Source organism: Leucoraja erinacea, chromosome 15 (genome assembly GCF_028641065.1).
Source record: "Leucoraja erinacea ecotype New England chromosome 15, Leri_hhj_1, whole genome shotgun sequence".
In the NCBI taxonomy this organism is placed as follows: domain Eukaryota; kingdom Metazoa; phylum Chordata; class Chondrichthyes; order Rajiformes; family Rajidae; genus Leucoraja; species Leucoraja erinaceus.
The window spans coordinates 40,963,459-40,990,634 of NC_073391.1; the positions used below are offsets into that span (position 1 = coordinate 40,963,459).

Consider the following 27,176-nt stretch of genomic DNA (forward strand, 5'->3'; position numbering starts at 1 on the left):
ATGTTTACCTTCCACGCAGTGCCTTACCGAACACAGAAACATTTCTTCGACATCTCACCTACAAGTCCACCGTTTACCAATCTTTAACACCTCTCCCGCTCAAGCTGCGACTAACATCACGCTTCAGATCTCTGAAGCAATTATAATCAAACGGCAGAGTGAAAGATCATCTTAACCCGTTGCTTCCCAGCAGTGGTAGTGAAGAATTCATTTATTCATCATCGTTGAAAACATTAGCGACGCAGTGGTGCTGGTTTCCAACAGGAACGGTGACGGACGCATCACACATCTGTGTCAAGTCAAGAGAGTTTGTAGTCATGTGTCCCAGATAGGACAATGAAATTCTTGCTTGCTGCAGTACAACAGAATATGTAAACATAATACAGAACAGGAGATAAAAGTTCAGTGTGTCCATATCCCATAGACCATATATATAGGCTGTTTCTGTTCAGAGTTTGTTTGATGGCATTTTTAATAGTCCAACGCTGGAAGTAATCAATCAATCAATCAATCAATTAATCAATCAATCAATCAATCAATCAATCAATCAATCAATCAATCAAAACTTTATTGTCATTTAGAAATACATCGATATATGCAATTCTAAACGAAATTCCGTCGCATTTGGCATCCCGTGCAACACAAAAATAAACAGAAGGATAAAATGGATGAAATGGATAAAAAGATAAAATAGATAATGGTGGTGACCCATTACATGGCATTCAAGAGTCGGATGGGTCGTGGGAAGAAGCTGTTGCAAAACCTTGACGTTCTGCTCCTTATGCTACGATATCTTTTGTCCGATGGCAGCAGAGTGAACAGTCCATGATGGAGATGTGTGGGGTCCTTTATAATACTGCTGGCCTTCGACAAGCAACGTTTGCTCGCAATGTCCCCGATTGAGGGGAGAGAAGTCCCGAAGATTTTAGTGTGTGTATAGGATTTATAGGATTTTAGTGTGTGTGCTCTTTAGTGTGTAGTATAGGATTTTGGTGTCTCATCACATTCCTTACAATGCTATGTACGACGGTGATCGCAACTTCTACTGAAGTGTGGATGGCCGTTGGCTCACTTGAATCTCATCCACGCTTTGACAACTCTTGTTGTTGGTCCTGCTGGGGGTCCACAGCCCCCTCCTCATCTGGCAAACCAGGTGGGGGAGACGGTTTAGTCGCCGACTCTCCGACCATGGAGCAGGTAGCACGGGGTTACATGGTACCCGTGGCGGGGGGAACTCCCCCCGACCTGAGTAAAGAAAAGAAGGGAAATTATGAAACAACGAGCAGTACATCGCAGGAAGGAACAGACCTTTCCGCCCGCAATGTCCATGCCGAACATGATGCCAAGATAATCTCTTCTGTCCATAAATTCATAGGTGATAGGAGCAGAATTAGGCCATTCGGCCCATTAAGTCTACTCCGCCATTCATTCATGGCTGATCTATCTCTCCCTCCAAACCCCATTCTCCTGCCTTCTCTCCATAACTCCTGACACCCGTACTGATCAAGAATCTGCCAAACTCTGCCTTAAAACAATCTATTGACTTGGTCTCCACTGTCATCTGTGACAATGAATGAATGTGGCAAATAATAAAATGTTATGTTAAGTGACATCCGTCGTGGCTGATTGAGATTGCCCATCAACCATAAATTCCATAAATAGTTGTGTAATAACTAATAAACACGCTTGTTTTCAAGCTTGACTGACCGACAACAGTGGAATTGTTATCAGTCCTATGGGTGGCGCAGAGGCAGAGTTACTGCCTTACGCCGCTTACAGCGCCAGAGACCCAGGTTCGATCCTGACTACGGGCGCTATCTGTACAGAGTTTGTACATGCTCCACGTTCTCCGCATAGGTTTTCTCCGAGATCTGCCGTTTCCTTCTACACTCTAAAGACGTACAATTCTGTAGGTTAATTGGCTTGATGTAAATGTAAATTGTCCCTAGTCTATGTAGGATAGTGTTAATGTGCACGGATCGCTGGTCGGCGCGGACCCGGTGGGCCAAAAGCCCTGTTTCCACTCTGTATCTCTGAACTAAATACTAAACTAAAAACTAAACCTCTAATGCAAGCCATGCATGAAATTAGTCTGAGCCTCAACAACATCACTTAACAGTCGCAAACCTATACCCATCCCACGTGCAGAATGATTATGCTACACTGAAAAATAATTGTTCCTTCCTGGTCTGCAGTGAGCTGTGACTGCAATAGATGGGGCTCAGAGCTGAGTTGAGTCATTCATTTGAGAGCTTTACACGACCTATGATGAGCGTTTGTCGCCTGTCCTCGCTGGAGTTTAGAAGAATGAGGGGGGACCTCATTGAAACATACAGAATAGTGAAAAGCTTGGATAGAGTGGATATGGAGAGGATGTCCAGTGGGAGCGTCTAGGACTAGAGGCCATAGCCTCAGCATTAATGTACGTTCTTTTAGGAAGGAGATGAGGAGAAATTACTTTAGTCAGAGGGTGGTGAATCTGTGGAATTCTTTGCCATAGAAGGCTGCGGAGGCCACGTCAGTGGATATTTCCCAGGCAGAGATAGATAGATTCTTGATTAGTACGGGCGTCAGAGGTTATGGGGAGAAGGCAGGAGAATGGGGTTAGGATGGGAGTGATAGATTAGCCATGATCACATTGAATGGCAGTGCTGGCTCGAGGGGCCGAATGGCCTGCTCCTGCTCTATTGTCTATTGTCTATTATCTATGATTGAATGACGGAGTAGACGTGATGGACCAAATGGTCTAAATCTACTATCCCTTATGACCTTATGACCCACAGAGCGTACAGATGCCTGCTCAACATTCAGAGTGGTTGACTTGAAAACAGGTCATATTTTGCTATCAGAGTACTTTCATTGTAACGGGGCAGCCCAGGTCAAAGTGTTGCTCCCGGTGAAAAGTTGTGAGAGATTATATTCTCAGTTGTTTTGTTGTGTTTGCGCTGACATTCAGGGCAGCGGCAGAGCCTAAATAACAGCTGAGACACACTGAGCTCGCATTTGAAGCAATGTGCAAAGATCCCATTGCTTTCCAGGTACGAGGCGCAAGGGACTGTAGGCGCAGAATCCTACGTAGAGCACAAACAGTTATTTACGATACAACGCGATAGAAATGGATTCATCCCAGGAGGTTTAAATTGATCTGGCAACAGTCATAAAACACACGATACATGAAACATGAAATTAAAGTGACGAGTGGAAAGGATTAGGGATGAGAAAAGATCTGACGGGGGTGGGGGAGGGTGGGGAGGAGGGCTGTAAGGCAGAAGATCTACCGCTCCACCACCGTGCTGCCCTGTCCTAATGTCTTTCTTAAAGTTGGTATTGTACCTGCCTGATGGGTGGAACACCATTTTGCAAACAGTAAAACAGGAAGTGCTGGAGTAGCTCAGCGGATCAGGTAGCCTCTCTGGAGGACAAGGACAGATGACGGCTTGGGGTGGGGACTGTAAATATGCTCCTAAAACTTCCCCCCTAGTCTAGTTCAGTAAAAACACTGATTCAAGCACTGGACCAACTAATCTTTATTTTTAGAACAAACACAAATAACCCAATACGATACCGAACCACCGCGGATTTGTTCCTTGTCTCTGCCTGGCCAAGCCCTTCAGCCTCGTACAAGCAGATACTGCCCAAAAAGTCACGCAGTCCCAAGCGCCCTTCCAGAAGATCAACACCGATCTAAATGGAGACTACTTTTTATCGGTCCACGAACTTTGAGGGGCCGAACTACATAGGGGTGGTTCCTCTTACAATCCAATCATATATATCATTTACATCAATACATTATTGACAGTTCCCGACCCAATTACAGAGTGTCTTAAACAGTGTTTCTTACAGAAGCTTCTGGAAGGAAATCAGGTAACTGAATAATGCAACATTTACCCTGGAATACATACAATTCAGCCAGTGCTTAACACTCTGGCCAATTAATAAACAGCAGGGTAACTTGCAACATTATTTACATTATTGACAATCCCTTTGCAGTAATCCAATCAAGCTCATGCATTTACAATACCTTGGAGTTCCTCTGCAAGATTCTCATACATACTAACAATTACAAAGATACTTGGACCATCATTATCTGAGGTATTGATCGGGGACCTAGACTTCCTGGCACCAGCTAGCAGCCTGTGGTTTCTTCTACAGAAATGGCTAACAGGCCTTGTAAATGCATGAATCCTCTGATTTCTTTTGGCTCTATTTTAGCCACGATTTACAGGACCAGATTATAGTGGGGAAAAGGTGGGGAACACCTGGGGGTGGGAAAAAGCCTGGCAAGTGATAGGTGGATACAGGTAAGGGGAGGGGTTGATTAACATATAGGTAGAATAAAGCTAGAGATTAAAAGACATTTGGATAGGCACATGGATAGAAAAGGTTTAGAGGGATATGGTCCAAAAGTGAGCTGGTGAGTCTAATGTAGATGGGGCCATAGGAAGGAGCTGCAGATGCTCGTTTAAACCGAAGATGGACGCAAAAAGCTGGAGTAACTCAGCGGGACAGGCAGCATCTCTGGAGAGGAATGGGTAACGTTTCAGATCGAGACCTTTCTTCAGACTAGTTAGGGAAAAGGTAAATGAGAGATACAGACGATGATGTGGGCAGATGAATGGGACAATGAATGAAAGATATGTAAAAAAATAACAATGATAAAGGAAACAGCCCATTGTTAGCTGTTTGTTGGGTGAAAACGAGAAGCTAGTGCGACTTGGGTGGGGAAGGGATAGAAAGAGAGGGAATACCAGGATTACTTAAAGTTAGAGAAATCAATATTCATACCATTTGATTGGATTACTGTCAATAATGTAAATAATGTTGCAAGTTACCCTGCTGTTTATTGATTGGCCAGAGTTTTAAGCCCTGGCTGAATTGTATGTATTCCAGGGTAAATGTTGCATTATTCAGTTAACCTGATTTCCTTCCAGAAGCTTCTGTAAGAAACATTCTGTAATTGGGTCAGGAACTGTCAATAATGTATTGATGTAAGCTGCCAAGCAAAATACTGTATAAGATGCTGTTCCTCCAATTTGCGTTTAGCCTTACTCTGATAATGGAGGAGACCTAGGACAGAAAGTTCAGTGAAGGGAAATTAAAGTGTCTAGCAACCGGGAGATCAGGTGGGTCTAGGCAGACTGAGCGAAGGTGTACAGGGAAATGATCGCCCAGTCTGCGTTTGGTCTTGCCGATGTATACGAGTCCACATCTTGAAGGGACTGTTTCCATGCTGTACGACTCCATGACGATGAGAAGGAGACAAAAGGGTGTTAGATAAGGCGAGAAGGGGAGTGAAATGCAAAACCAGAGGGTGGAATTATAGGTAGAATGGGGGTGGGGAAGGGAACGGGATAGTGGAAGAAATGCCTGGGTACCAGGGAGGCACTGGAAGGAAGGAAGGAAAGGGGGAGGGAGAGGGAGAAAGGGGGAGTCTTACCAAAAGTTTGAGAATTCAATGTTCATGCCATTAGGTTGTAAGCTACCCAAGCGGAATATGAGGTGCTGTTTGTCGGGTTTGAGTGTGGCCTCATTCCGGTAATGGAGGAGGCCCAGGACAGAAAAGTCGATATAAGAATGCAGTTAAGAGGGAGGTTATGAGTTGTTGAAAATGTGTTGGAGTCTCGATTGGGAAAAATAAGAAAAGATAGACGCAACAAGCTGGAGTACCTCAGTGTTTAAGAGGGAACTGCAGATGCTGGAGAATCGAAGGTTACACAAAAAAGCTGGAGAAACTCAGCGGGTGCAGCAGCATCTATGGAGCCTAGGAAATAGGCACCTATTCGGGCCGAAACCCTGAAGGGTTTCGGCCCGAAACGTTGCCTATTTCCTTCGCTCCATAGATGCTGCTGCACCCGCTGAGTTTCTCCAGCTTTTTTGTGTAAGCTGGAGTACCTCAGTGGTTCAGGCAGCATCTCGGGAGAAAGGGAATAGGCGGCGTTACGGGTCGAGACCCCTCTTTAGACTGAGGGCCAGGGGAAAGGAAAACAAGAGATATAGGCAGTGATAAAGCGATATATAGAACAAATGAAGGAAAGGTATGCAAAACAGTAACGATGATATTGTCTATTGAGTGCCTCCAGCACCTTGGGGTCCATCAATGAATTCATACGACGGTGAAGGCAAGTCACGGAACAGCAATTGTTTCCTTCTTTGATCTTGAGGAAAAATTCATTTGCAAATTCCGTCGGATTCCTCTCAACCGTCAGGGAATTAAGCTGTTAACTATTTGCAACACGTGTACCTTAGGTATGAATACACTCAACCATCTGTGCTCAGTTAGTGGGATTTGCCAGCTGATCACAACGAACCCATTCTTTATACCTAATTAAACACCGCAACTCAAATAGCCATCTTCCTTTCCATGGGCCACTAATTCAATTAGGCCCTGTGAGGCAAGCCAGTGTATCTAGTTTGATTTGCATTTCAATCAGCCTGCCTCTTCCAAGCAGGCAGTTATGCCTGTCACAGAAAGTGCTGACTTTATTCATGTCTTTGGATGCCCTGGGCAAAAGCATCAAAGATGCACTAATTGAAGGTACTTGAGGGTACGCCGATTTGTTTTCCGATGAAAGTAAGGTCAGAAGAGGCTGGCATGAAGCTGTGCGCACTTGCTTACCAATGGGACCACAGTACTGCAAACCCAAGGCAAATTTTGTAATCGTTGTAAATTTGTACTTGATGTAATCGTGTATTGTCTTACCGCTGACTGGAAAGCACGCAACAAACTGACCTATCACTGCACCTCAGTCACATGTAAATTAGAGGCACAGCGCCCCATATTTCGCTTGGGCAGCTTACAACCCAGAATTTTGATTTCCCTAAAGGGCCTGTCCCACTTTCACGACCTAATTCACGACCTCTGCTGAGTTTGCCCTCGACTCATACTCGCAGCATGGTCGTCACAAGGTCATAGGAGGTCGTAGCAGGTCGTGATGCTAGTCGTAGGTCCTCGTGGCATCAAGTAGGTCGGGTCGTTTTTTCTAGCCTGATGAAAAATGTCCACGATTATAAAAGGTCATGAATTAGGTCGTGAAAGTTGGACAGGCCCTTAACTTCAAGTAACCCTTGCCTTCCCCTCTCTCTCTCTCCATCTCTCCCCCTCCCTCGTCATCGTACTAGCTTCACCGTCGTCCTGCTGAGCTTCACTGTCTGTATAACTCATTATCACCTACCCCACACCAACAATGAACCATTGTGGGCCCCACCTTTCCTTGATCATTTTTTTACGACTATGTCCCGCCCTATCTATGACTCTCATAATGAGCCTGTCCCACTTAGGCGACTCTTTAGGCGACTCCCAGGGACTAGTATTAATGGAATTCACCTACAACACCTGGCGACCACCTACGTCAACCAACGGCAACCTAGGACAGCAAAAATTGTTGCCACTGTCATAAAATTTTTCAACCTGGTGAAAATTTTGGGGTAGTCGCCCAAAAAATCGCCTGAGAAGGACGGGCCCTTAACTCTCTTAAAAAGTCTGAAGAAAAACTCTCCAATATCGTGGAAATTGCGGGGAGGAAGCAGGTTTGACGGTAATGAACTGCAAATGTAACCACAGAAGGAAACATCCAGGCTGCCAATTCTGCTTTAGTTCCATTATAGCTGATACAGATGGGTTGAATTTTCTCCACTTGCGGAATTGGAATTTTTGCCAGCGTTTTTAAGGTGTTAGTGCGAACATCTGCTCACAGAAGTTGTGCCTGGAAGTTACACACACAATGCGAGTGTTCCAGCTCCTGAGGAACTACACCCAAGACATGCTGTTGCTAATGTGTCTTTACTGATAACGTCCGCGAGGCACGATTTAAATCATCATATCATCAAACATAAAATAGTTTGGGTGACGTTTCGGGTCGAGATCCTTCTTCAGACTGAAGGTCGAGTCTGAACAAGGCTCTTGACCTGAAACATCGGCCATTCCTTCTCTCCAGAGAAGCCGCCTGCCCCGCTGAGTCACTCGAGCATTTTTGTGTCTATCATTGGTAGACGTCTCAGTTGCAGCAGCAAGGCCTGGATTGTACGAACACCCACCAGAAGATAAACCAGCCACCGTTGGGAAAACCGCCGTTCAATCTCATCCCATAGAGGGAGAACAGAGAAGGTTCACCACACTGATTCCTGGGATGTCAGGACTTTCATATGAAGAAAGACTGGATAGACTCGGTTTGTACTCGCTAGAATTTAGAAGATTGAGGGGGGATCTTATAGAAACTTACAAAAATTTTAAGGGGTTGGACAGGCTAGATGCAGGAAGATTGTTCCTGATGTTAGGGAAGTCCAGAACAAGGGGTCACAGTTTAAGGATAAGGGGGAAATCTTTTAGGACCGAGATGAGGAAAACATTTTTCACACAGAGAGTGGTGAATCTCTGGAATTATCTGCCACAGAAGGTAGTTGAGGCCAGTTCATTGGCTATATTTAAGAGGGAGTTAGATGTGGCCCTTGTGGCTAAAGGAATCAGGGGGTATGGAGAGAAGGCAGGTACAGGATACTGAGTTGGATGATCAGATGATCATATTGAATGGCAGTGCAGGCTCGAAGGGCCGAATGGCCTACTCCTGCACCTATTTTCTATGTCAAATGCAGACTTCCAATTAAAAACCGTGACGGCTCTGTGTATGGACTGTAACGCTACTATCATAAAAAGACATGAGATGGAAAAGGAGAAAATAATATGATCATTATATTCCTTTCATTTCCTGCATGAAGCAACCAGAAAGAACAAAAAGTAACTTGATGAAGCAAAGCAGGGAGAAACATGAGAGGAATATATCAGGTAGATGCACAGGAATATATCAGGTAGAGGAATATATCAGGTAGAGTGTCTTACCCTGAGTAGGGGAATCGAGGACCAGACTACATAGGCTCAAGGTGAAGTGGAAAAGATTTAAAATGAAACTGATCACTAACCAGCATCAGCAATTCATTCCTACACATAAAATAGTTTGTGGGTAGACAAAAGTGCTGGAGAAACTCAGCGGGTGAGGCAGCATCTATGGAGCGAAGGAAATAGGCATGTTTCGGCCCGAAATAGATATCGCTCTTCGAGCTAACGGAATCAAGGGATATGGAGAGAAATCAGGAATAGGGTACTGATTTTGAATGATCAGCCATGATCATATTGAATGGCGGTGCTGGCTCGAAGTGCTGAATGGCCTACTCCTGCGCCTATTTTCTATCTTTCTCCACAGATACTGCCATGACTCACTGAGTTAACCCAGCACTTTTGGGGCTTTTTTTCTGGTAAACCATCATCTGCAGTTCCTTGCTTCTACATATAGCTGATGGTGACAACTTTCATGCCTCTGGACAATATGGTATTGCACCTCCAATGAGTATGCATGTGAGCTGCTTCGTTGCTGAGAGATAATGACACTAAAGTCAATGAGCCCATCTAGACCATGTCTATTGGCATCTGTTCTGATCTTTGTCGACTCAATGGTGTGAAATCAAATTATATCGACAGCAATATCTATTGACTTGTCCTCCACTGCCTCCATTTTTACATTCTCACAGTGACCGCGGGGGCTTTCTCCGGGTGCTCCGGTTTCCTGCGACACTCCAAAGATGTACAGGTTTGTAGGTTAATTCGCATCGGTATAAATTGCAAATTGTAAATTTCTAGTTTCCTAATGAGTAGGAAAGTGTGAGTGTACGGGGTGATCACTGGTCGTCACGGACTCGGTGGGCCGATGGGCTACTTTCTGCGCTGAATCTCTAAAGTCTCAAAGTAAAGTTCAAACTACCTTTTCCAGGGAATATTTAGGAGATGGAGCACATGGCCTATAAAGGGTATCGGAAATATATTCAAATGTAATTATGTGAAGGTGGAGGAAATAACTGGGGAAACAGGACAGGTCAATGGAGTGACGCTAATTCAAAGAGTTATGCTGAACAAGATGGTTTCTTTTTGTGTGTTCCATAAGGTCATAAGAGATAGGAGTAGAATTAGGCCATTCGGCCCATCAAGTCTACTCCGCCATTCAATCATGCCTGATCTACAGTATCTTCCCGCCTAACCCCATTCTCACTTCTTCTCTCCATAGCTTCGGACACCTGTACTAATCAAGAATCTATCTATCTCTGCCTTAAAAATATCTGCTGACGGCCTCCACAGCCTTCTGTGGCATAGAATTTCACAGATTCACCGCCCTCTGATAAAGACATTTCCCCTCATCGCCATCCTAACAGAACGTCCTTTAATTCTGAGGCTATGACCTCTAGTCCTAGACTCTCCCACTAGTGGAAACATCCTCTCCACATCCACTCTATCCAAGCCTTTCACTATTCTGTATGTTTCAATGAGGTCCCCCCTCACTCTTCTAAACTCCAGCGCGTAGTACTGTACTACGAAGGCCCAGTACTGGCAAACGCTCATCATAGGTTAACCTATTCATTCCTGTTCCATGTTCATAAGTTATAGGACCAGAATTTGGTCATTCGGCCCATCAAGTCTATTCCACCATTCCCTCTCAACCCCATTCTCCAGCCTTCTCCCCATAACCCCTGACACCCGTACTATTCAATATAAATCATTGGAATAAAGTAAGATCAAACAAATATAATAATATGTGCAAGAAAGATCTGCAGATGCTAGTTTATGCTGGAGTAACTCAGCAAGACAGACAGCATCTCTGGAGAGAAGGAATAGGTGACGTTTCGGGTCGAGACCCTTCTTCAGATACGATATGTTCAGTAACGTGATTAATGCAGTCTGATGTTGGAAATTATGGTGAGATAAAGCACTTATCCTCAGAACGGCACTAGAGATGCATGCAAGGAAGGATTTGTACACTCCGATGGAAGTTCTTCCTCATCTTTCAACTTAAATTATCTCTGTATAAAGCTTGCAAGAAGTGCAAGTGGTAATAAAATAGAATAGGAAAGCAAGGAACATCTAGGACCTCCGTAATTGATGTGACTGCTTTTGTTCGCCTTGCTCAATAAGAGATGAGAGGCAGAATGGAAAATAAAGAAGTGATACTTAAAAGCATATTTAAAAAAAAATCCTTTTGAAACAATATTATTTGTAATAGTAAGTTTCAATGGTTTCAATAGTTACAGGAAGGATGTTGTCAAGCTGGAAAGAGTACAGGAGAGATTTACAAGGATGTTGCCAGGACTCGAGGGTCTGAGCTATAGGGAGAGGTTGAGCAGGCCGGGACTCTATTCCTTGCAGCAGAGGAGGATGAGGGGTGATCTTGTATAAAATTGTGAGAGGAATAGGTAGGTTAAATGTATAGAGACTCTTGCCCAGAAAAGGGGAATCAAGACCCAGAGGACATAGGTTTTGGGTGAGGGGGGGAAAGATTCGACAGGAACCTGAGCAGTATCTTTTTTTACACAAAGGGTGGTGGGTCTATGGAATGAGCTGCCGGAGGAGTCTGTCATTTAAGACACTTCACGACGTTTAAGAAACATTTAGACATGTACATGGATAGGATAGGTTTAGAGGGACATGGGCCAAACGCATGCCAGTGGGATTAGTGTAGATGGAACATGTTGGTCGGAGTGAGCAAGTTGAGCCGCGGAGCCTATTTCCACGCCGAATGACTCTAGTCGTTCCCTTACGAGGCTTCCAACTGATCCGACATATAGGGAAAATACATTTCCTCATTTAGCAGTCTTTGTAGTTTAGTTTAGAGATACAGTGTGGAATCAAGCCCATCGGCTTACTGAGTCCGCACTGACCAGCGATCCCCACTTCTTAGTTAGTACAGGTGTCAGAAGTTATGGGGAGAAGGCAGGAGAGTGGGTCTAACAGGGGGAGATAGATCAGCCATAATTGAATGGGATAGTGGACTTGATGGCCCAAATGGCCTAATTCTATCCTATTACTTATGATCTGCTCACCAACACCATTCTACCCACACTAGGGATAATTTACATGTGCACCAAGCCAATTAACCTGCAGGTCTTTGGAGTGTGGGAGGAAACGGAAAATTTCAGCGTAAACCCACGCAGGTCACAGGGAGAATGTACAAACTCCGTACAGACAAGCACCCGTAGTCAGGATCGAACCTGGGTCTCTGGCACTGTAAGGCAACAGCTCTACCACTACACCACCATGTACTGCAGAATAGCTGTGCTAACGGTCAATGGCAAATCTACTTTGTATTTGGATGAGTTAAGGCCCTGTCCCATTTTCCCGAGTTACTCACGAATTCCCCCGAGTTTTCCCCTTGATTTAAACTCGGAGAATATCCATAGCGAGTCCATAGGAGTCTGTAGCGAGGCCGTAGGAGTCCGTAGATATTTAGTAGCGGCTCTTTATGCCAGCCGTAGGTACTCGGGGCATCAGGTAACGTTTTTTCGGGACATCAGGACGTTTTTTCAGCATGTTGAAAAATGGCCACGAGTTAAAAAAATAGCCCCCAGTACCTACGGCTGGCTATTACCGTAATTCTCCGAGTTTGAATCTCGGAGAAAACGGGAGAATTCGTGGGTAACTCGGGAAAGTGGGACAGGCCCTTTACACAGAGAACTTTTTTTTTGCCAGTCCGAAAACCGTGGTCCAGACCCGCTGCGCACCAAATGGCGCCAAATGACCCCACCCACGGTCACCCAGGTCTGTACTACTGACTCCCACGGGAGACGCCCTCTGTAAATAGTAAAGTTTCAATGGTTTCAAGGGTTACAGGAAGGGGGGTGAAGGTAAACTTTAATTCTTAGTCCCCTACCTGTCAAGCTGGAACAACTCAGTAACTTAGAGCTGTGGCTGGGCTGTTTTTACAGTGCACTGGCTTTCCAAATCCAGCGCGGCCCGCGGCCGGACGCCCCAGCTCCGCGAATGTCGGGAGTCGGCGGCGTCGCAGCGCTTGCGGGGAGCGGGCAATGCCTTACCGGGTCGCCGTGCAGCTCCGAGCGCTGTGTTTCGCCGGAGCGTCGCTGGATTTGTTTCTATTCATATATAATGCCACAAATATGAACTTGTGCTTCTTTGATCGTCCGTAAGCAAAACTTCAGGATATTTTTAGTCTAATTAAAGATCAGCATCCCATGATAATTATTTTTAAACTACAAGGAAATCGTTTTTATCGTTAACAATAACGATGTTTATAATAATTTTGCAGGAAAACGGAGTACTTCGATGTTAAAGCAATCAAATGTAAGGAGAGTTTTTAAACAAAATTTGCCACTGAAAACGGCATTCTCCTGAGGGCACATATCAAACCGTGTTGAATATGATTGCACTAATATCAATCCACCGGACACTAACTACATCACGCACACTATTAATAGTAATAGCAAGTATTACAGTAATGAGTTTGCTGATACCATTATGAACTATGTTTCAATATCAGGCATATAAATATTGAATGCAATATCAGTATCAAGAATAATAACATTAGGCACACTTTCAGTAAGGTGATGAATATTTTAATGTTCAGCATGATCATTCCAATTTTACGTAAAATGATATCCTGCACTCTCATTTCAATACAAATCCCATTATTTTTTTATGTGGGCCATATTAATATTAATGGTATGCATGTTAATGTTATTGATGAGCAAACTCATTTTAAAATCTTAATCTTAATGCAAAGCCGTGGGTTCTAATACTGGGAACATTAACACCAAAGTTTGTATGCAAAAATTTGGGCGAATTGTAGAAACTACTATCAATCTAGCATGATAATATGTGTGGGAATTAAGCTTCTTGAGTACAAAAAAATAGTTAATTATATATTTCTATGTGAGGTTCATTAACAATACACATCTATTTTAACACATATGGAATTCTTTATAAAAGACATAAACATGTATCCATTTCTTTATTTCTGACTGTCCTCATTTACATTTTATCTCTGCTTGCTTTGTTGTTACCTTCTCTGAGCGAACAATGATCAATTTTACATTTTCCTTGATCTCCATCACCTTTGTCTCGTTTTCACACCTTACATTTCCTTATCTCTGTATCTCCCTCTCCTCTGATTCAGCCTGAATAAGGGTCTCGGCCCGAAACATCACCCATTCTTTCTATCCAGAGATGCTTGCTGGCTGTCCCGCTGAGTTACTGCAGCATTTTGTGCCTATCTTCAGTTTAAACCAGCAACTGCAGTTCCTTCCTACCACTTTATATCTTAACCACCTCTCAAAATCGAGCAGTTAAGACCATAAACCACACGTGTTTCAAAATGAGGATTTGAGTTTCCTTGCCTTACAGATCAATGACATTGTATAATAACAAGAAACTGGTTCATACCAAAGACAGATACAAAGTGCTGGAGTAACTCAGCAGATCAGGCAGCATCTCTGGAGAAAATGGATAGACGATGTTTCGGGTCGGGTCCTTTCAGAACACAATTATGACTTTGTATAATTGCACTAACTTCATCTTTAAAGTTTTAGTTTCTCCTGTGATCCTGTTCACAGTGATCACGTATCTTATGCAAATTAACAAATGTGCTCAAATTAAACCCGAATTTGCAATTTCCCACAAGTAAGACAAACTACACTCACGCATCAAAGTTTAATCGCCTGAAGCCTTGTGCAAAACAAAATAAGTCGGTCATTCATGCCAAAGTGGAATTATTTTCTTTTTTTTTTTGGGTTATAATCAAACATATTTTTTATTATTTCACAAAATTATTTTATCTTTCTATTTTACCAGCCATTCTGCACCCTCACCCTCACCCAGTCTGATAGACATGCAGAATATTCTGGTTTCCAATTAACTTGTCAAAGTTTTTAAGCAACAAGTTGAAACAAGGACCTGCAGATGCTGGTTAATACACGGAAGGACACAGCGTAGGAGAAACACAGCGAGTCAGGCAACATCACTGCAGAGCATGGAGAGGTGACGTTTCAGATTGGGAACTTTCCTCAGACGGGTCCCAACCCGAAACGTCGCCTATACTTTTATTCCAAACCTGTTGCCTGACCTACTGAGTTGCTCCACCAGTCTGTGTCTTATCTTTGGTATGAACCAGCATTCTCAGTACCCTGTTCTACAACCTGTCATGCTTTGTCCTGTCGTTCCTTCCTCCCAGATTTCTCCCACCACCCTCGGCAATCAGTCTGAAGCAGTGTCCCGACCAGAACCGTCAGCTATCCCATGTTCTCCGGAGATGCTGGCTGACCTGATGAGTTACTCCAGCATTTTGAGTCTAACTTCATATGAAAATGCCACTTTATTCAGCTACCATCGCTCTCTCCCCTCCCCTCCTCATGTTAATACATCAAAGAAAACACCAAATGCTGTAGTTTGACTCCAACAAATGATTGTTGAATGTCCATTGATAACACACCGTCTCCAAGTGTAGATTAATTACATGCCAGCCTTTAACATGTTGGTCAGTTCTCAAGTTCACTCCCTTATCAAGACACACGGTTGAAATAGTCTGCTTTGTTTCATTGTCAGGAAATAACTGCAGATGCTGGTTAAATCGAAGATAGATACAAATTGCTGGAGTAACTCAGCGGGACAGGCAGCATCTCTGGGGAGAAGGAATGGGTATCGTTCCCCATTCCTTCTCTCCAGGGATGCTGCCTGTTCCGCTGAGTCACTCCAGCATTTTATGTCGATCTTTGTTTCATTGTCAATTGTCCTGGGGATACATTCTTGAGCCCATTCTTTGTGGCCGGCAATAAGGATCTTGCAAAGTTAACGTCCAGAACTACCCAGATCTCTTGACGGCACAGTGAGCCAGCTGGTACTGATGCTGCCTCGATCCTAATCTGTGTGTGCGTGTGGAGTTTCCACTTTCTCTCTGTGTTTCCTCCAGGTGCTCCAGTTTCCATTGCACACCCCAAAGGTGTGTGGGTTTGTAGGTTAGTTCACATTTGTCAATTCCCCCTGATAGACCCAAAACGCTGGAGTAACTCAGCGGGACAAGCAGCATCCCTGGAGAGAAGGAATGGGTGACGTTTTGGGTCGAGACCCTTCTTCAAACTGGTTAGGGGAAAGGGAAACGAGAGATACAGGCGATGATGTAGAGAGATAAAGGACAACGAATGAAAGATATGCAAAAAAGTAACGATGGTAAAGGAAACAGGCCATTGTTAACTGTATGTTGGGTGAAAACAAGAAGCTGGGGCGACTTGGGTGGGGAAGGATGGAGAGAGAGGGAATGCCGGGGTTAATTGAAGTTAGAGAAACCAATATTCATGCCACTGGGCTGTAAGCTGCCCAAGCGAAATGTGAGATGCTGTTCCTCCAATTTGCACTTAGCCTCACTCTGACAATGGAGGAGTCCAGTGGTATCTTCGGTTTACACCAGCATCTGCAGTTCCTTCCTACACAATACCCGCTGGTGTTGGGAGTGGAAGCGATAGTGGGACAACATAGAACTGGTGTGAAATGGTGATCAATGGTTTGGCGAGTCCAGAACCAGGGGCCACAGTCTTAGAATAAAGGGGAGGTCATTTGAGACTGAGGTGAGAAAAAACTTTTTTACCCAGAGAGTTGTGAATTTGTGGAATTCCCTGCCACAGAGGGCAGTGGAGGCCAAGTCAATTGGATTTAAGAGAGAGTTAGATAGTGCTCTAGGGGCTAGTGGAGTCAAGGGATATGGGGAGAAGGCAGGCACGGGTTATTGATAGGGGATGATCAGCCATGATCACAATGAATGGCGGTGCAGGCTCGAAGGGCCGAATGCCTCCTCCTGCACCTATTTTCTATGTTTCTATGACACTGTGGGCAGAAAGGCCTGTTCCCATGCTGCATCTCTGAACTAAATTAAACTATACTAAATATTACCTCATAAGTTTGAGAACCAGGTTATTGGATCCTGGGGAAATCAGAAGAATGTGGTTTTGATTCTAATTTACTTCAAACTATGATGATCGGCGTGGACTCAGTGGACTAAACACCCTAAACTCTTTAGTTTAACATTGTCTTTAATTTGAATCAAATCAAATCAAATCAAATCAAATCAACCTTTATTGTCATCTTGCAAAGCAACAGTTGCACAGTGCAAAATGAGAAGACATTTCCCAGGGAATGATCAGCATGTCACCTACCCGCACATGTGCCAGTATATTTTTCTTCTATAAATGTTATTTGTCCGATACAGACTATTCCACTTGACACATTTTACCCCCCTGGGTCTGATAATGCCTGTTTTGCGGTTATGGGCGTTTTCCTTGTGCCCTGCACCTCGGAAGAAGTGTAGAAGTGGTTGGAAACTGTGATTTCTTTCGAGATTCTTAATTATTAGTAAATTATTATTATTAAGTCGCCACAAAATACACAAGAAAATGTGTTCCATGGAGGTGTTGCTTTAAAGTTGCTGCCTCACAGTGCCAGAGACCCGAGTTACATCCTGACCAAAACAAAAAAGATTGGCTGTTAAACCATTGTTATTTGAAGAAGGGTCTCGACCCGAAACATCACCCATTCCCACTCTCCAGAGATGCTGCCTGGCCCACTGAGTTACTCCAGCATTTTGTGTCTATCTTCGATTTAAACCAGCATCTGCAGTTCTTTCCTACACATTGTTATTTGCACTCGTTGCTTGTGCTGCCTGTGTGGAGTTTACCTGAGGCCAGGTGGGTTTCCTCCGGGTGCTCTGGTTTCACCCCACGTGGCAAAGACATGCGGGTTTCCAAGTTAATTGGCCTCTGTAAAATTGGCCCTAGTGTGTAGGGAGTGGATGCGAAGGTGGGATAACAGAGAATTCGTGGGAGAGGGTGATCAATGGTTTTGCATGGACTCGGTGAGCCGAAGAGCCGTTTCCATGCTGCACCTTTCAATCGATCAATTCAATCAATCAGTCCTTACACACAGCCGAGAAACTCTCCATCAATCTGGAGTGGCACATGTATAGACAGTGGCATTTATAACATAATATCATTTAATCATTGATATAATTTAGCAGTAGTTTTTCATCCATAAAAGCTTTCTCAAGTGAAATTTTTAAAAATTGCATAGTTTTTCTAAATTGATTTATTTTTAACTGAATTAAATACGCAAATTACAGAACTATTAAAATTATATTGGCCAGATAAATCTTCCCGAACATTGTCAGTTGAGCTAATTGAAACAGATATATGGTCCCCTCGAGTGTCAGCTTAGTTTTGTGTAATCTTCTGAAACTCATGTAATGCGCTCAAATAGCAAGTTATCAACTTGGATCACAATAACAAGTGCTGGATAAAATGACATTGCAAATGTAACAAATGTATTACTTTATATAGGGGATTGGAGTGGGATTTGCTGTACATTTCGTATAGAGTGATACAGTGTGGAAGTGGGGCCAGTGGGGCCCTTCGCCCCAACTTGCCCACACTGGCCAACATGTCCCAGCTACACTAGTCCCACCTGCCCGCATTTGGTCCTTAACCCTGCAAACCTGTCCGATCCATGTACCTGTCGAACTGTTTCTTCAATGTTGGAATAGCCCCTGCCTCAACGACCTCCTCTGACAGCTTGTTCCATACACTCACCACCTTTTGTGAAAAAGTTACTCCTCAGATACCTATTAAATCGTTTCCCCTTCACCTTAAACCTATTTCCTCTGGTCCTGGATTCCCTACTCTGGGCAAGACACTCTGCATCCACTCGATCTATTCCTCTCATGTTTTTAAACACCTCTGTAAGATCACCCTTCACAATTTCATGTTCGTCTGATTGTTGAGAACTTAGGGCTGCACGCTGAGATTTCTCTTCTGAAGAAGAGTTTCAACATGAAACATCACCCGTTCCTTCGCTCCAGAGATGATGCCTGTCCCATTAAGTTACTCCAGTTTTTTGTGCCTATCTGAGATGTCATTACACCGTATCTGATACTGCTGCAGCATTTCAAATTTAAAATGGATGCATTCACTTTTAACAAAATCTGCCCTACTTTAATGCTCAGATTACAACTTGATCTCTAAGGCGTAGTATGGATGAAACAGATGGCATCAAATTATTGCTACCGCACATATTCTGGGTTGCTTTGAGGATGGGGAGATGCCAGCAGGCAGTAAATCAGTGGGGATTCAAAGCCCGCTGTAAACGTGAGTGATTAAATATGTATTCTGATTAGTAATTGGCTCCAACCCAAAAGGTGTGCAGTTTATATTTCCTTTAGCAGGCATCTCCTTAATTGCAGCACAGTGGCGCAGAGGTAGAGTCGCTGCCTTATATCGCCAGTGGACCTGGGTTCGATCCCGACCACAGGTGTGCTGCCCATATGGAGTTTGTACGTTCTCCCTGTGACCCACGCGGGTTTTCTCCAAGATTTCCTCTTGGCTTGGTATGAGTGTAAAATTGTCCCTTAAACGCGTAGGGTCATGTTAATGTGCAGGGATCGCTGGTCGGCACTGACTCGGTGGGCTGGAGGGCCTGTTTCCGCGCTGTATCCCTAACCTAAACTAAACTAAACTTCAGCGGCTATGCAGAAAATCCATTTTCATTTCAGAACAGGTGTGATCATGCCACAACGCTGAATTAGCAGGGTGCTGATTTAACTTCGCAGTGCCTTTTGTTACCTCTTCAGCACTGGTATAATGGAGAAATAATTTGAAGATAAGCAAAGAAAATCTATTTACATGCAATAAAGATCGACTGCTGAACCTCTCTGTGGAAAAATGCATCTTGCAGCACTTAATTACAAGTCCTTGTATTATTCAGGCTGATGAGATGAGCTTGCCAATTTGTTAGAAGCCATGAATACTCTCTGAAAAAAGATTTCTTGTCCAAAACGTTTCAGGCCAAAGACTGCGCTGTTGACTAAAGCAGAGGTTAATTAACATATTCTAATTGTAGCAACAGAATCATCATTACTCACTTGTCTTCTTGTTCCAGAATGAAACTATTTGCTTTTCTGAAAATGTTAGCATTTTTGTTTGAAAGCACAAACTTTGGTCAAGTTGTCAAACGAGCCTTAATTCTCGTTAGGCGCTTGATCTTCAGGCAACTGCAGGAAAGACGAACATTTGCCTGTATTTCAATCTCATCTCAGAACAAACCCAAGTTCTAATTCTATCAACAAAATAGAGAGAGTACAGAGGAGATTTACTAGAATGTTGCCTGGGTTTCAGCAACTAAGTTACAGAGAAAGGTTGAACAAGTTAGGGCTTTATTCTTTGGAGCGCAGAAGGTTAAGGGGGGACTTGATAGAGGTCTTTAAAATGATGAGAGGGATAGACAGAGTTGACGTGGATAAGCTTTTATCCACTGAGAGTACGGAAGATTCAAACAAGGGGACTAACTTGAGAATTAAGGGACCGAAGTTTAGGGGTAACATGAGGGGGGAACTTCTTTACTCAGAGAGTGGTGGCTGTGTGGAATGAGCTTCCAGTGAAGGTGGTGGAGGCAGGTTCGTTTTTATCATTTAAAAATAAATTGGATAGTTGTATGGAAGGGAAAGGAATGGAGGGTTATGGTCTGAGCGCAGGTATATGGGGCTAGGGGAGAATAAGTGTTCGGCACGGACTAGAAGGGTCGAGATGGCCTGTTTTCCATGCTGTAATTGTTATATGGTTATATGGCAATTGCCTGGTGGATAAATAAATTGCCTGTCCCACTTGGGCGTCATTTGCACATCATGCAGATGGCGCGCGAAGATTTTGTACATCACAAAATCCTGGGGCACCGCAAGCGACCGCGCGTCACTGCTTACGTCACCACGCACCATGCGCGCATCAAGTGCATCATGGCGTGTAAATGATGTCGCGTAAATGACGCACAAATGGTGCCCAAGTGGGACAGGCCCTTTCGGAACTGCAGACAGACACAAAATGCTGGAGTAACTCTGCGGGACAGGCAGCATCTCTGGAAGGAAGGAATGGGTGGCGTTTCGGGTAGAGACCCTTCTTCAGACTGAGTCAGGGGTGGGGGAAACTAGAGATATGGGAGGGGTGAAAAGGACAGATCAAAGCAGACGATGATCAACGAAATGTACGATTGTTCATTGTTGGCTGAGGGGAAGATGACAATGGGGCATACAAACAGTAAAACTAATCAGGAGTCCAGTGAAACTCGTCGGAGAACTGGGGTGGGGGAGGGAAGGAAAGCAAGGGTTACTTGAAGTTAGAAAAATCAATATTCATACAAAAGGTAGGTACAAAAAGCTGGAGTAACTCAGCGGGTCAGACAGCAGACCTTTTCTCCATAGATGCTGTCCGACCCGCTGTGTTGCTCCAGCTTTTTGTGTTTACCTTCGGTTTAAACCAGCATCTGCAGTTCCTTCCTGATCAATATTCATCCTGCTGGGATGTAAGCTGCCCAAGTGAAATATGAGGAACTACATATGGTGGTTTTAAAAAAAAGACACAAAGTGCTGGGGTAACTCTGCAGTTCATGCGGCATAACATGGATAGGTGAGAAGAGGGTGGCACAGTGGTGTAACGGTAGAGCTGCTGCCATACAACGCCAGAGGCCCGGGTTGATCCTGACTATGGCCGCTGTCTGTACGGAGTATGCACGTTCCCCCTGTGGCCACATTGGTTTTCTCCGGGCGCTCTCGGTTCCTCCCACGCTCCAAACATGTACAGGTTTGTAGGTTAATTGGCTTTGATAAAATTGTAAGTTGTGAAGGATAGAGCTAATGTACATGTGATCGTTGGTGGGTTTTGGCTCAGTTATTTAGGCTCTGTAAATTGTCTTAATGTGTAGGATAGTGCTAGTGTACGGGGTGATTGCTTGTCAGCGCAGCTCAGTGGGCTGAAGGGCCTGTTTCCACGTTGTATCTAAAGTCTAAAGTGAGAAGAATCCTGACCCCAAAACGTCTCTTACCCATTTTCTCCTGAGATGCATTTACATGTTGTTATAGTACCAGCCTCAACTACCTAGCGTGGACTAGTTTCTAAATGGGGGGAGAATCCAGAAATCAGAGGTGCAAAAGGGACTTGGGAGTGCCGGTGCAGGATTCCCAAAACGTTAATCTGGAGGTCGAATCAGTGGTAAAGAAGTCAAGAGCAATGCCAGTATTTATTTCAAGAGGGCTAGGATACATTGGCTCATTGAACAGTGCCAATCAGAGAAAGGCTTGGATAGAGTGGATGTGGAGAGGATGTTTCGGCCCTTCGAGCTAGCACCCGGTGAGCACCGCCATTCACTGTGATCAATAATCAGCGGGCCGAAGGGTCAGCTTCCATGCTGTATCTCCGAACAAAACTCTAAACTAAATTTAAAATGTCCTTCAAGCTGAAATGTTAACTCCACTTTTCTTTCCAGAGATGCTGTTTGAATGTTTCAGTTTTTTTGTTTTTAATACTGGTGCAAATATTGATATTTTCTACGTATCGTGTTACAAATATGTGAGCGTTAAAAATAACCACAACTCCAGGCTGTATGCCTAAATTAGCAGAATAAGCAGAATAAATACATTTGCGGGTTAATTGGCTTTGTGAATAGAATGAATGAATGAATGAATAGGTCTGAAGAAGAGTCGAAACGTCACTCATTCCTTCTCTCCAGAGATGCTGCCTGTCCCGCTGAGTTACTCCAGCATTTTGTGTTTTTCTTACGAATGGATTTTCTTTTGATGAATATAAAATTAATCCATGTTTAAGAAAGAACTACAGGTGGTGGAAAAATCGAAGGTAGCCAAAAATGCTGGAGAAACTCAGCGGGTGAGGCAGCATCTCAGACTGAAGAAGGGTCTCGACCCGAAACGTCACTTATTCCTTCGCCCATAGACGCTGCCTCACCCGCTGAGTTTCTCCAGCATTTTTGTCTACCTAAAACAAACCCATAGTTGTATTTTGTGTCACATTAAATGTAATATCAAATTGCTGCATATATTTTAATAAGAGAGTTCACTATTTGAACAATTAACTCAAAGTGCTTTTTGTTACAGGATATGAATGACTACGCCCCTGTATTTAGTAAGCCTCTTTATAAGGGGCTGGTGGCACCAGATGCTCTTAAGGGGAGTCTCATCACTGTCGTGTCAGCTGAAGATGTCGACCCTCCTGTGAGTTGCACTGATCCAAATTCAGAAATACAAAATGTTTTTGTAGTCATAAGAAGCATTGTCAAAGTTACAGTATTTCTTTAGAAACATAGAAAATATGTGCATTTGGCCCTTCATGGCTGATCATCCAAAATCAGTACCACGTTCCTGCTTTTTCCCATATCCCTTGATTCCTTTAGCCCTCCTAAATCTAACTCTCTCTTGAAAACATCCAGTGAATTGACCTCCACTGCCTTCTGTGGCAGAGAATTGCACAGATTCACAACTCTCTGGGTGAAAACGTTTTTTTTTCCTAATCATAGTCCTAAATGGCCTACCCCTTATTCTTAAACAGTGACCCCCCCCCCCCCCCCCAGGTTCTGGATTTCATAAACTGTGACCCTAAGTTCAGGAGTCCTCAGATAAGTGTTTTTGTCTTCTATTGTGAGGTTGTGTTGTTAAAGATCCAAATTTAGGTTTAGAATATTTGTGTTGCAATCGTACAAAGCATTATCTAAGTTGCAATATTTCTTTCTGGTGAAGCCTATGAGGAGTTTTTTCATCTACAGACGTGCTCCCGGTGCTCTGGGTTTCCTTCCACATTCCAAAGACATACAGGTTTGTAGGTTGAAAATAGATACAAAATGCTGGAGTAACTCAGCGGGACAGGCAGTATCTCTGGAGAGAAGGAATGGGTGGCATTTCAGGTCAGGATCCTTCTTCAGACATCACACATTCCTTCTCTTGAGATGCTGCCTGTCCCGCTGAGTTACTCCAGCATTTTGTGTCTATCTTTGGTTTAAACCTGCATCTGCAGTTCCTTTATACATGGGTTTGTTGGTTAATTGGCTTTGGTAAAATTGTAAATTGACCCTCGGGTGTAGAATAGTTGTAGTGTATGGGGTGATCACTGGTCGGCACAGACTCAGTGGGCCAATGGGCCTGTTTCAGCCTAAAAAAGTGTTTTTGTCTTCCACTTGCGTTTGTGTTGTCAAATGAAAATGATCCAAATTCCGGTTAAAAATATTTGTATTCATAATATCATAAGAAATAGGAGCAGAATTAGGCCATTCGGCCCATCAAGTCTACTCCGCATTCAAGCATGGCTGATCTATCTCTCCCTCCTAACCCCATTCTACTGCCTTCTCCCCCCATAGATAGATAGATTCCTGATTACTACATGTGTCAGAGGTTATGGGGAGAAGGCAGGAGAATGGGGTTAGGAGGGAGAGATAGATCAACCATGATTGAATGGCGGAGTGGACTTGATGGGCCACTCCAATCACTTATGACCATGCAACTGGTGGTCCGACACCTCCTTTAATCCGGTCAAAATTACAAGAGCGCACTTGAAATCACCCTCCCAGAAGTCCCCCTGAAAACGGTGCGTCTAGGCTGGGTGAGGCGGCCGACCTTAACCTCACCTAGATTTCCGCGGCCGATCGTCGCGTCGGATCTGCCCCCTGCGGCCGGGGCTCTGGAACTCCGGCCCAGCCGGAGCCGGCATGGATCGGTGGGTGCCAGGGTTAGTGATGGAGGCAGATCTGTTAGTGGGATAGGCATGGAGATATGCAGGGGAATGGAGGGATATGGATCACGTGCGGGCACAGGAGATTAGTTTAACTTGGCATTATGTTCGGCACAGACGTTGTGGGCCGAAGGGTCTTTTCTTGTGCAAAAGTGTTGTTTGTTCTATGTTGGATCAGGATGTGAAAGGGTGTGTGATAGTGCGGACTCTGTTGACCAAAGGGTCTGTTTCCATGCTGACTATGTGCCAAGTTGTATTAGGATGTAACAGGATGTGTGATAGTCAGTGTAGATTCGATCGACCAAAGGACATATTTCTGCACTGAACAATTTTATGTCTTCTGCCCCTGACCTTGTAAGTTATCCTTTTCCAAATATTAATTTGCCTCCCTTATTAGAAGCTGCTGTGGTTTCTTGAGTCAGGAATGATATTGTTCCAATGTTGGCAATGTTTATTATTAATTAAAAATATATCTCATAACTTCTTGCTTAGTAGATCATCATTCAAATCTTAAATTCAAACGCGATAATCGCTGTCTAACTCTCCTTGTGTTTATCTGTGCAAAATCCCGGGAGTGTTCAAGTTACTCCAACATCTGATCTCCTCGTGACTTCACGGAGAAGCTCGAATCTGTCGGTCGTTAGGTTAAACCGTTCTGGGAAAGCAAAGTGAAGTTCAGTTGTTATAAATACATAACACATAATGGAAGGAGCTGGTGTAATAAAAATGAATTGCAGATTTGCTGGTTTTTACTAAAGACACACACACATTTGCTCGAGAAATTCAGCGGGTCAGGCGGCATCTCTGGAGAAAAGGAGAGGTGACGTTTCAGGTCGGGCTTCTTCAGTCTGAGTGGTGGAGCAGTTAAAGGGCCTGTCCCACTTTCCCGAGTTACTCAAGATTCAAGATTCAAGATACATTTAATTGTCACATGTGCCAGATGACACAGTGAAATGAAATTCCCATACAGCCATACAATAAAAAATAAAGAACACAACACACTATAGAATTTGACATAAAACATCCCCACACAGCAGAATCAAAGTTTCCCACTGTGTGGGAAGGCACCAAAGTCAGTCTCTTCCTCCACTGTTCCCCGTGGTCAGGGCCTCCCCAAGCCCTCCGCAGTTGCAGCTACGGGTGGCCCGATGTCCAGGACCGCTCGCCGGGGTGATACAAGTCCGATGTCTGGGCTGCGGGACGTCCTTAGTGGCGTGGACACGGAGTCGGCCCCCTCCTACCGGAGTCGGCGGCTTCCAAAGTCCGCAGGCCGCGCCGGGTGGAGACTGCTGCTGGCGGCCCTCTGCAAGGCGCCCCAGGACTCCACGATGCCATTCAGCGCCGCCCGCGTTGGAAGCTCTCCGCACCAGAGCTCCACGATGTTGGAGCAACGGCCCAGTGCTCCGGAGCGCCAAACGGCGACCCATGTAGGCATCGCCCGCTCCGCGGTGACTCCAGCGCTGCGCCGCTCATGAATTCTCCCAAGTTTTCCCCTTGATTCAAACTTGGAGAATGTCCGTAGCGAGTCCATAGGAGGCCTTAGGAGTCCGTAGATATATCGTAGTGGCTCGTTATGCCAGCCGTAGGTACTCAGGGCATCAGGTTAGTCGGGACGTTTTTTCCAGCATGACACAAAAGTCCACGAGTAAAAAGATAATCGGAAGGAGGAGTTCGTAGATCACAAAAATCTAGATTTTTTTTAAGGGCCTTTCAACTTGGCAGAGGACTCGGGAAAGTGGGACAGGCCCTAAATGCTGTTGACGTATAGTTTTGCTAAGCCAGGATTGATGCTGGCCTCAGGGGCTGTCTCTGTGGACTTTAGTGGTCCATCGGTGCTTTATAGACACAAAAACTGGAGTAACTCAGAGGGACAGGCAGCATCTCTAGAGAGAAGGGACAGGTGACATTTCGATTCGAGACCCTTCTGTCTCGACACAAAACATCACCCGTCCTTTCTCTCCAGAGATGCTGCCTGTTCCCGCTGAGTTACTCCAGCTTTTTGTGTCTATCTTCAGCCTAAACCAGCATCTGCAGTTTCGTCTTACACACGTCACATGTACAGTGAAATTCGCCTTTTTTTTGCATACAGTTTTTATGCTGTATATTCACCTGACTATGAGTTATTTGGAAGTGTGACAAGAAAACTGCCGAGAAAGCAAACTCTTTTTTCTATTAACCATCCTCGAGATTACTTTTCATTTGGACAGTTGATTCGCACTGGCTGTTGCTAGTCTGGCACTTATTCAGGGCACTAGATCATTGTGAAGTTGGCAAATACCCTGACTTATCAGTGATGAAGCTGTGAAGATTGGAGTACGTAGAGTCCCAGAAGAATAAGTCTAGATTAAAGCTTTATATCGTCAGAAAGCGGGAAAAAAAGCAATCTGCCTGCCCTCTCAAGCCTTCTGGGCCATTCAATAGGATCATGGTTGATTTTTCGAACTGTTTGTGGAAATCTCTACATTAGACTTCACTTGTACCTGGTACCTTCCGAAGAATCCTCCAGGGACTCCACTGGAAGTTGGACAATTTTATACCGGTTTTTACCATTTTTATCAAGCCAATTAACCTACAAACCTACAAACTTACTTAGTTGTATTGAAATATTGTGCGTCAAACTATTGACCTCGCATTCATCGTTTCCAGAAGATATTGAAGATTAATTTTAGTGGATGAATTATTGTGTGAGTAATACGAAAGAAGGTTCTCGACCCGAAACGTCACCCATTCCTTCTCCAGGGATGCTGCCTGTTCCGCGGAGGTACTTCAGCTTTTTGAGTCTATCTATGGTTTAAACCAGCATCTGCAGTTCCTTC

At 44.2% G+C, this 27,176-nt stretch overlaps 1 protein-coding gene across 1 annotated transcript in view; it reads left to right on the forward strand.

Annotated features, from left to right (window-relative positions):
* The window catches only part of pcdh15b (protocadherin-related 15b), a 1,024,406-nt gene that overhangs the window by 843,020 nt on the left and 154,210 nt on the right, over positions 1-27,176 (forward strand). Inside the window, 1 exon segment of the mRNA XM_055647246.1 lies at positions 22,737-22,853. Within this exon segment, the coding sequence (XP_055503221.1) occupies positions 22,737-22,853 (117 nt within the window).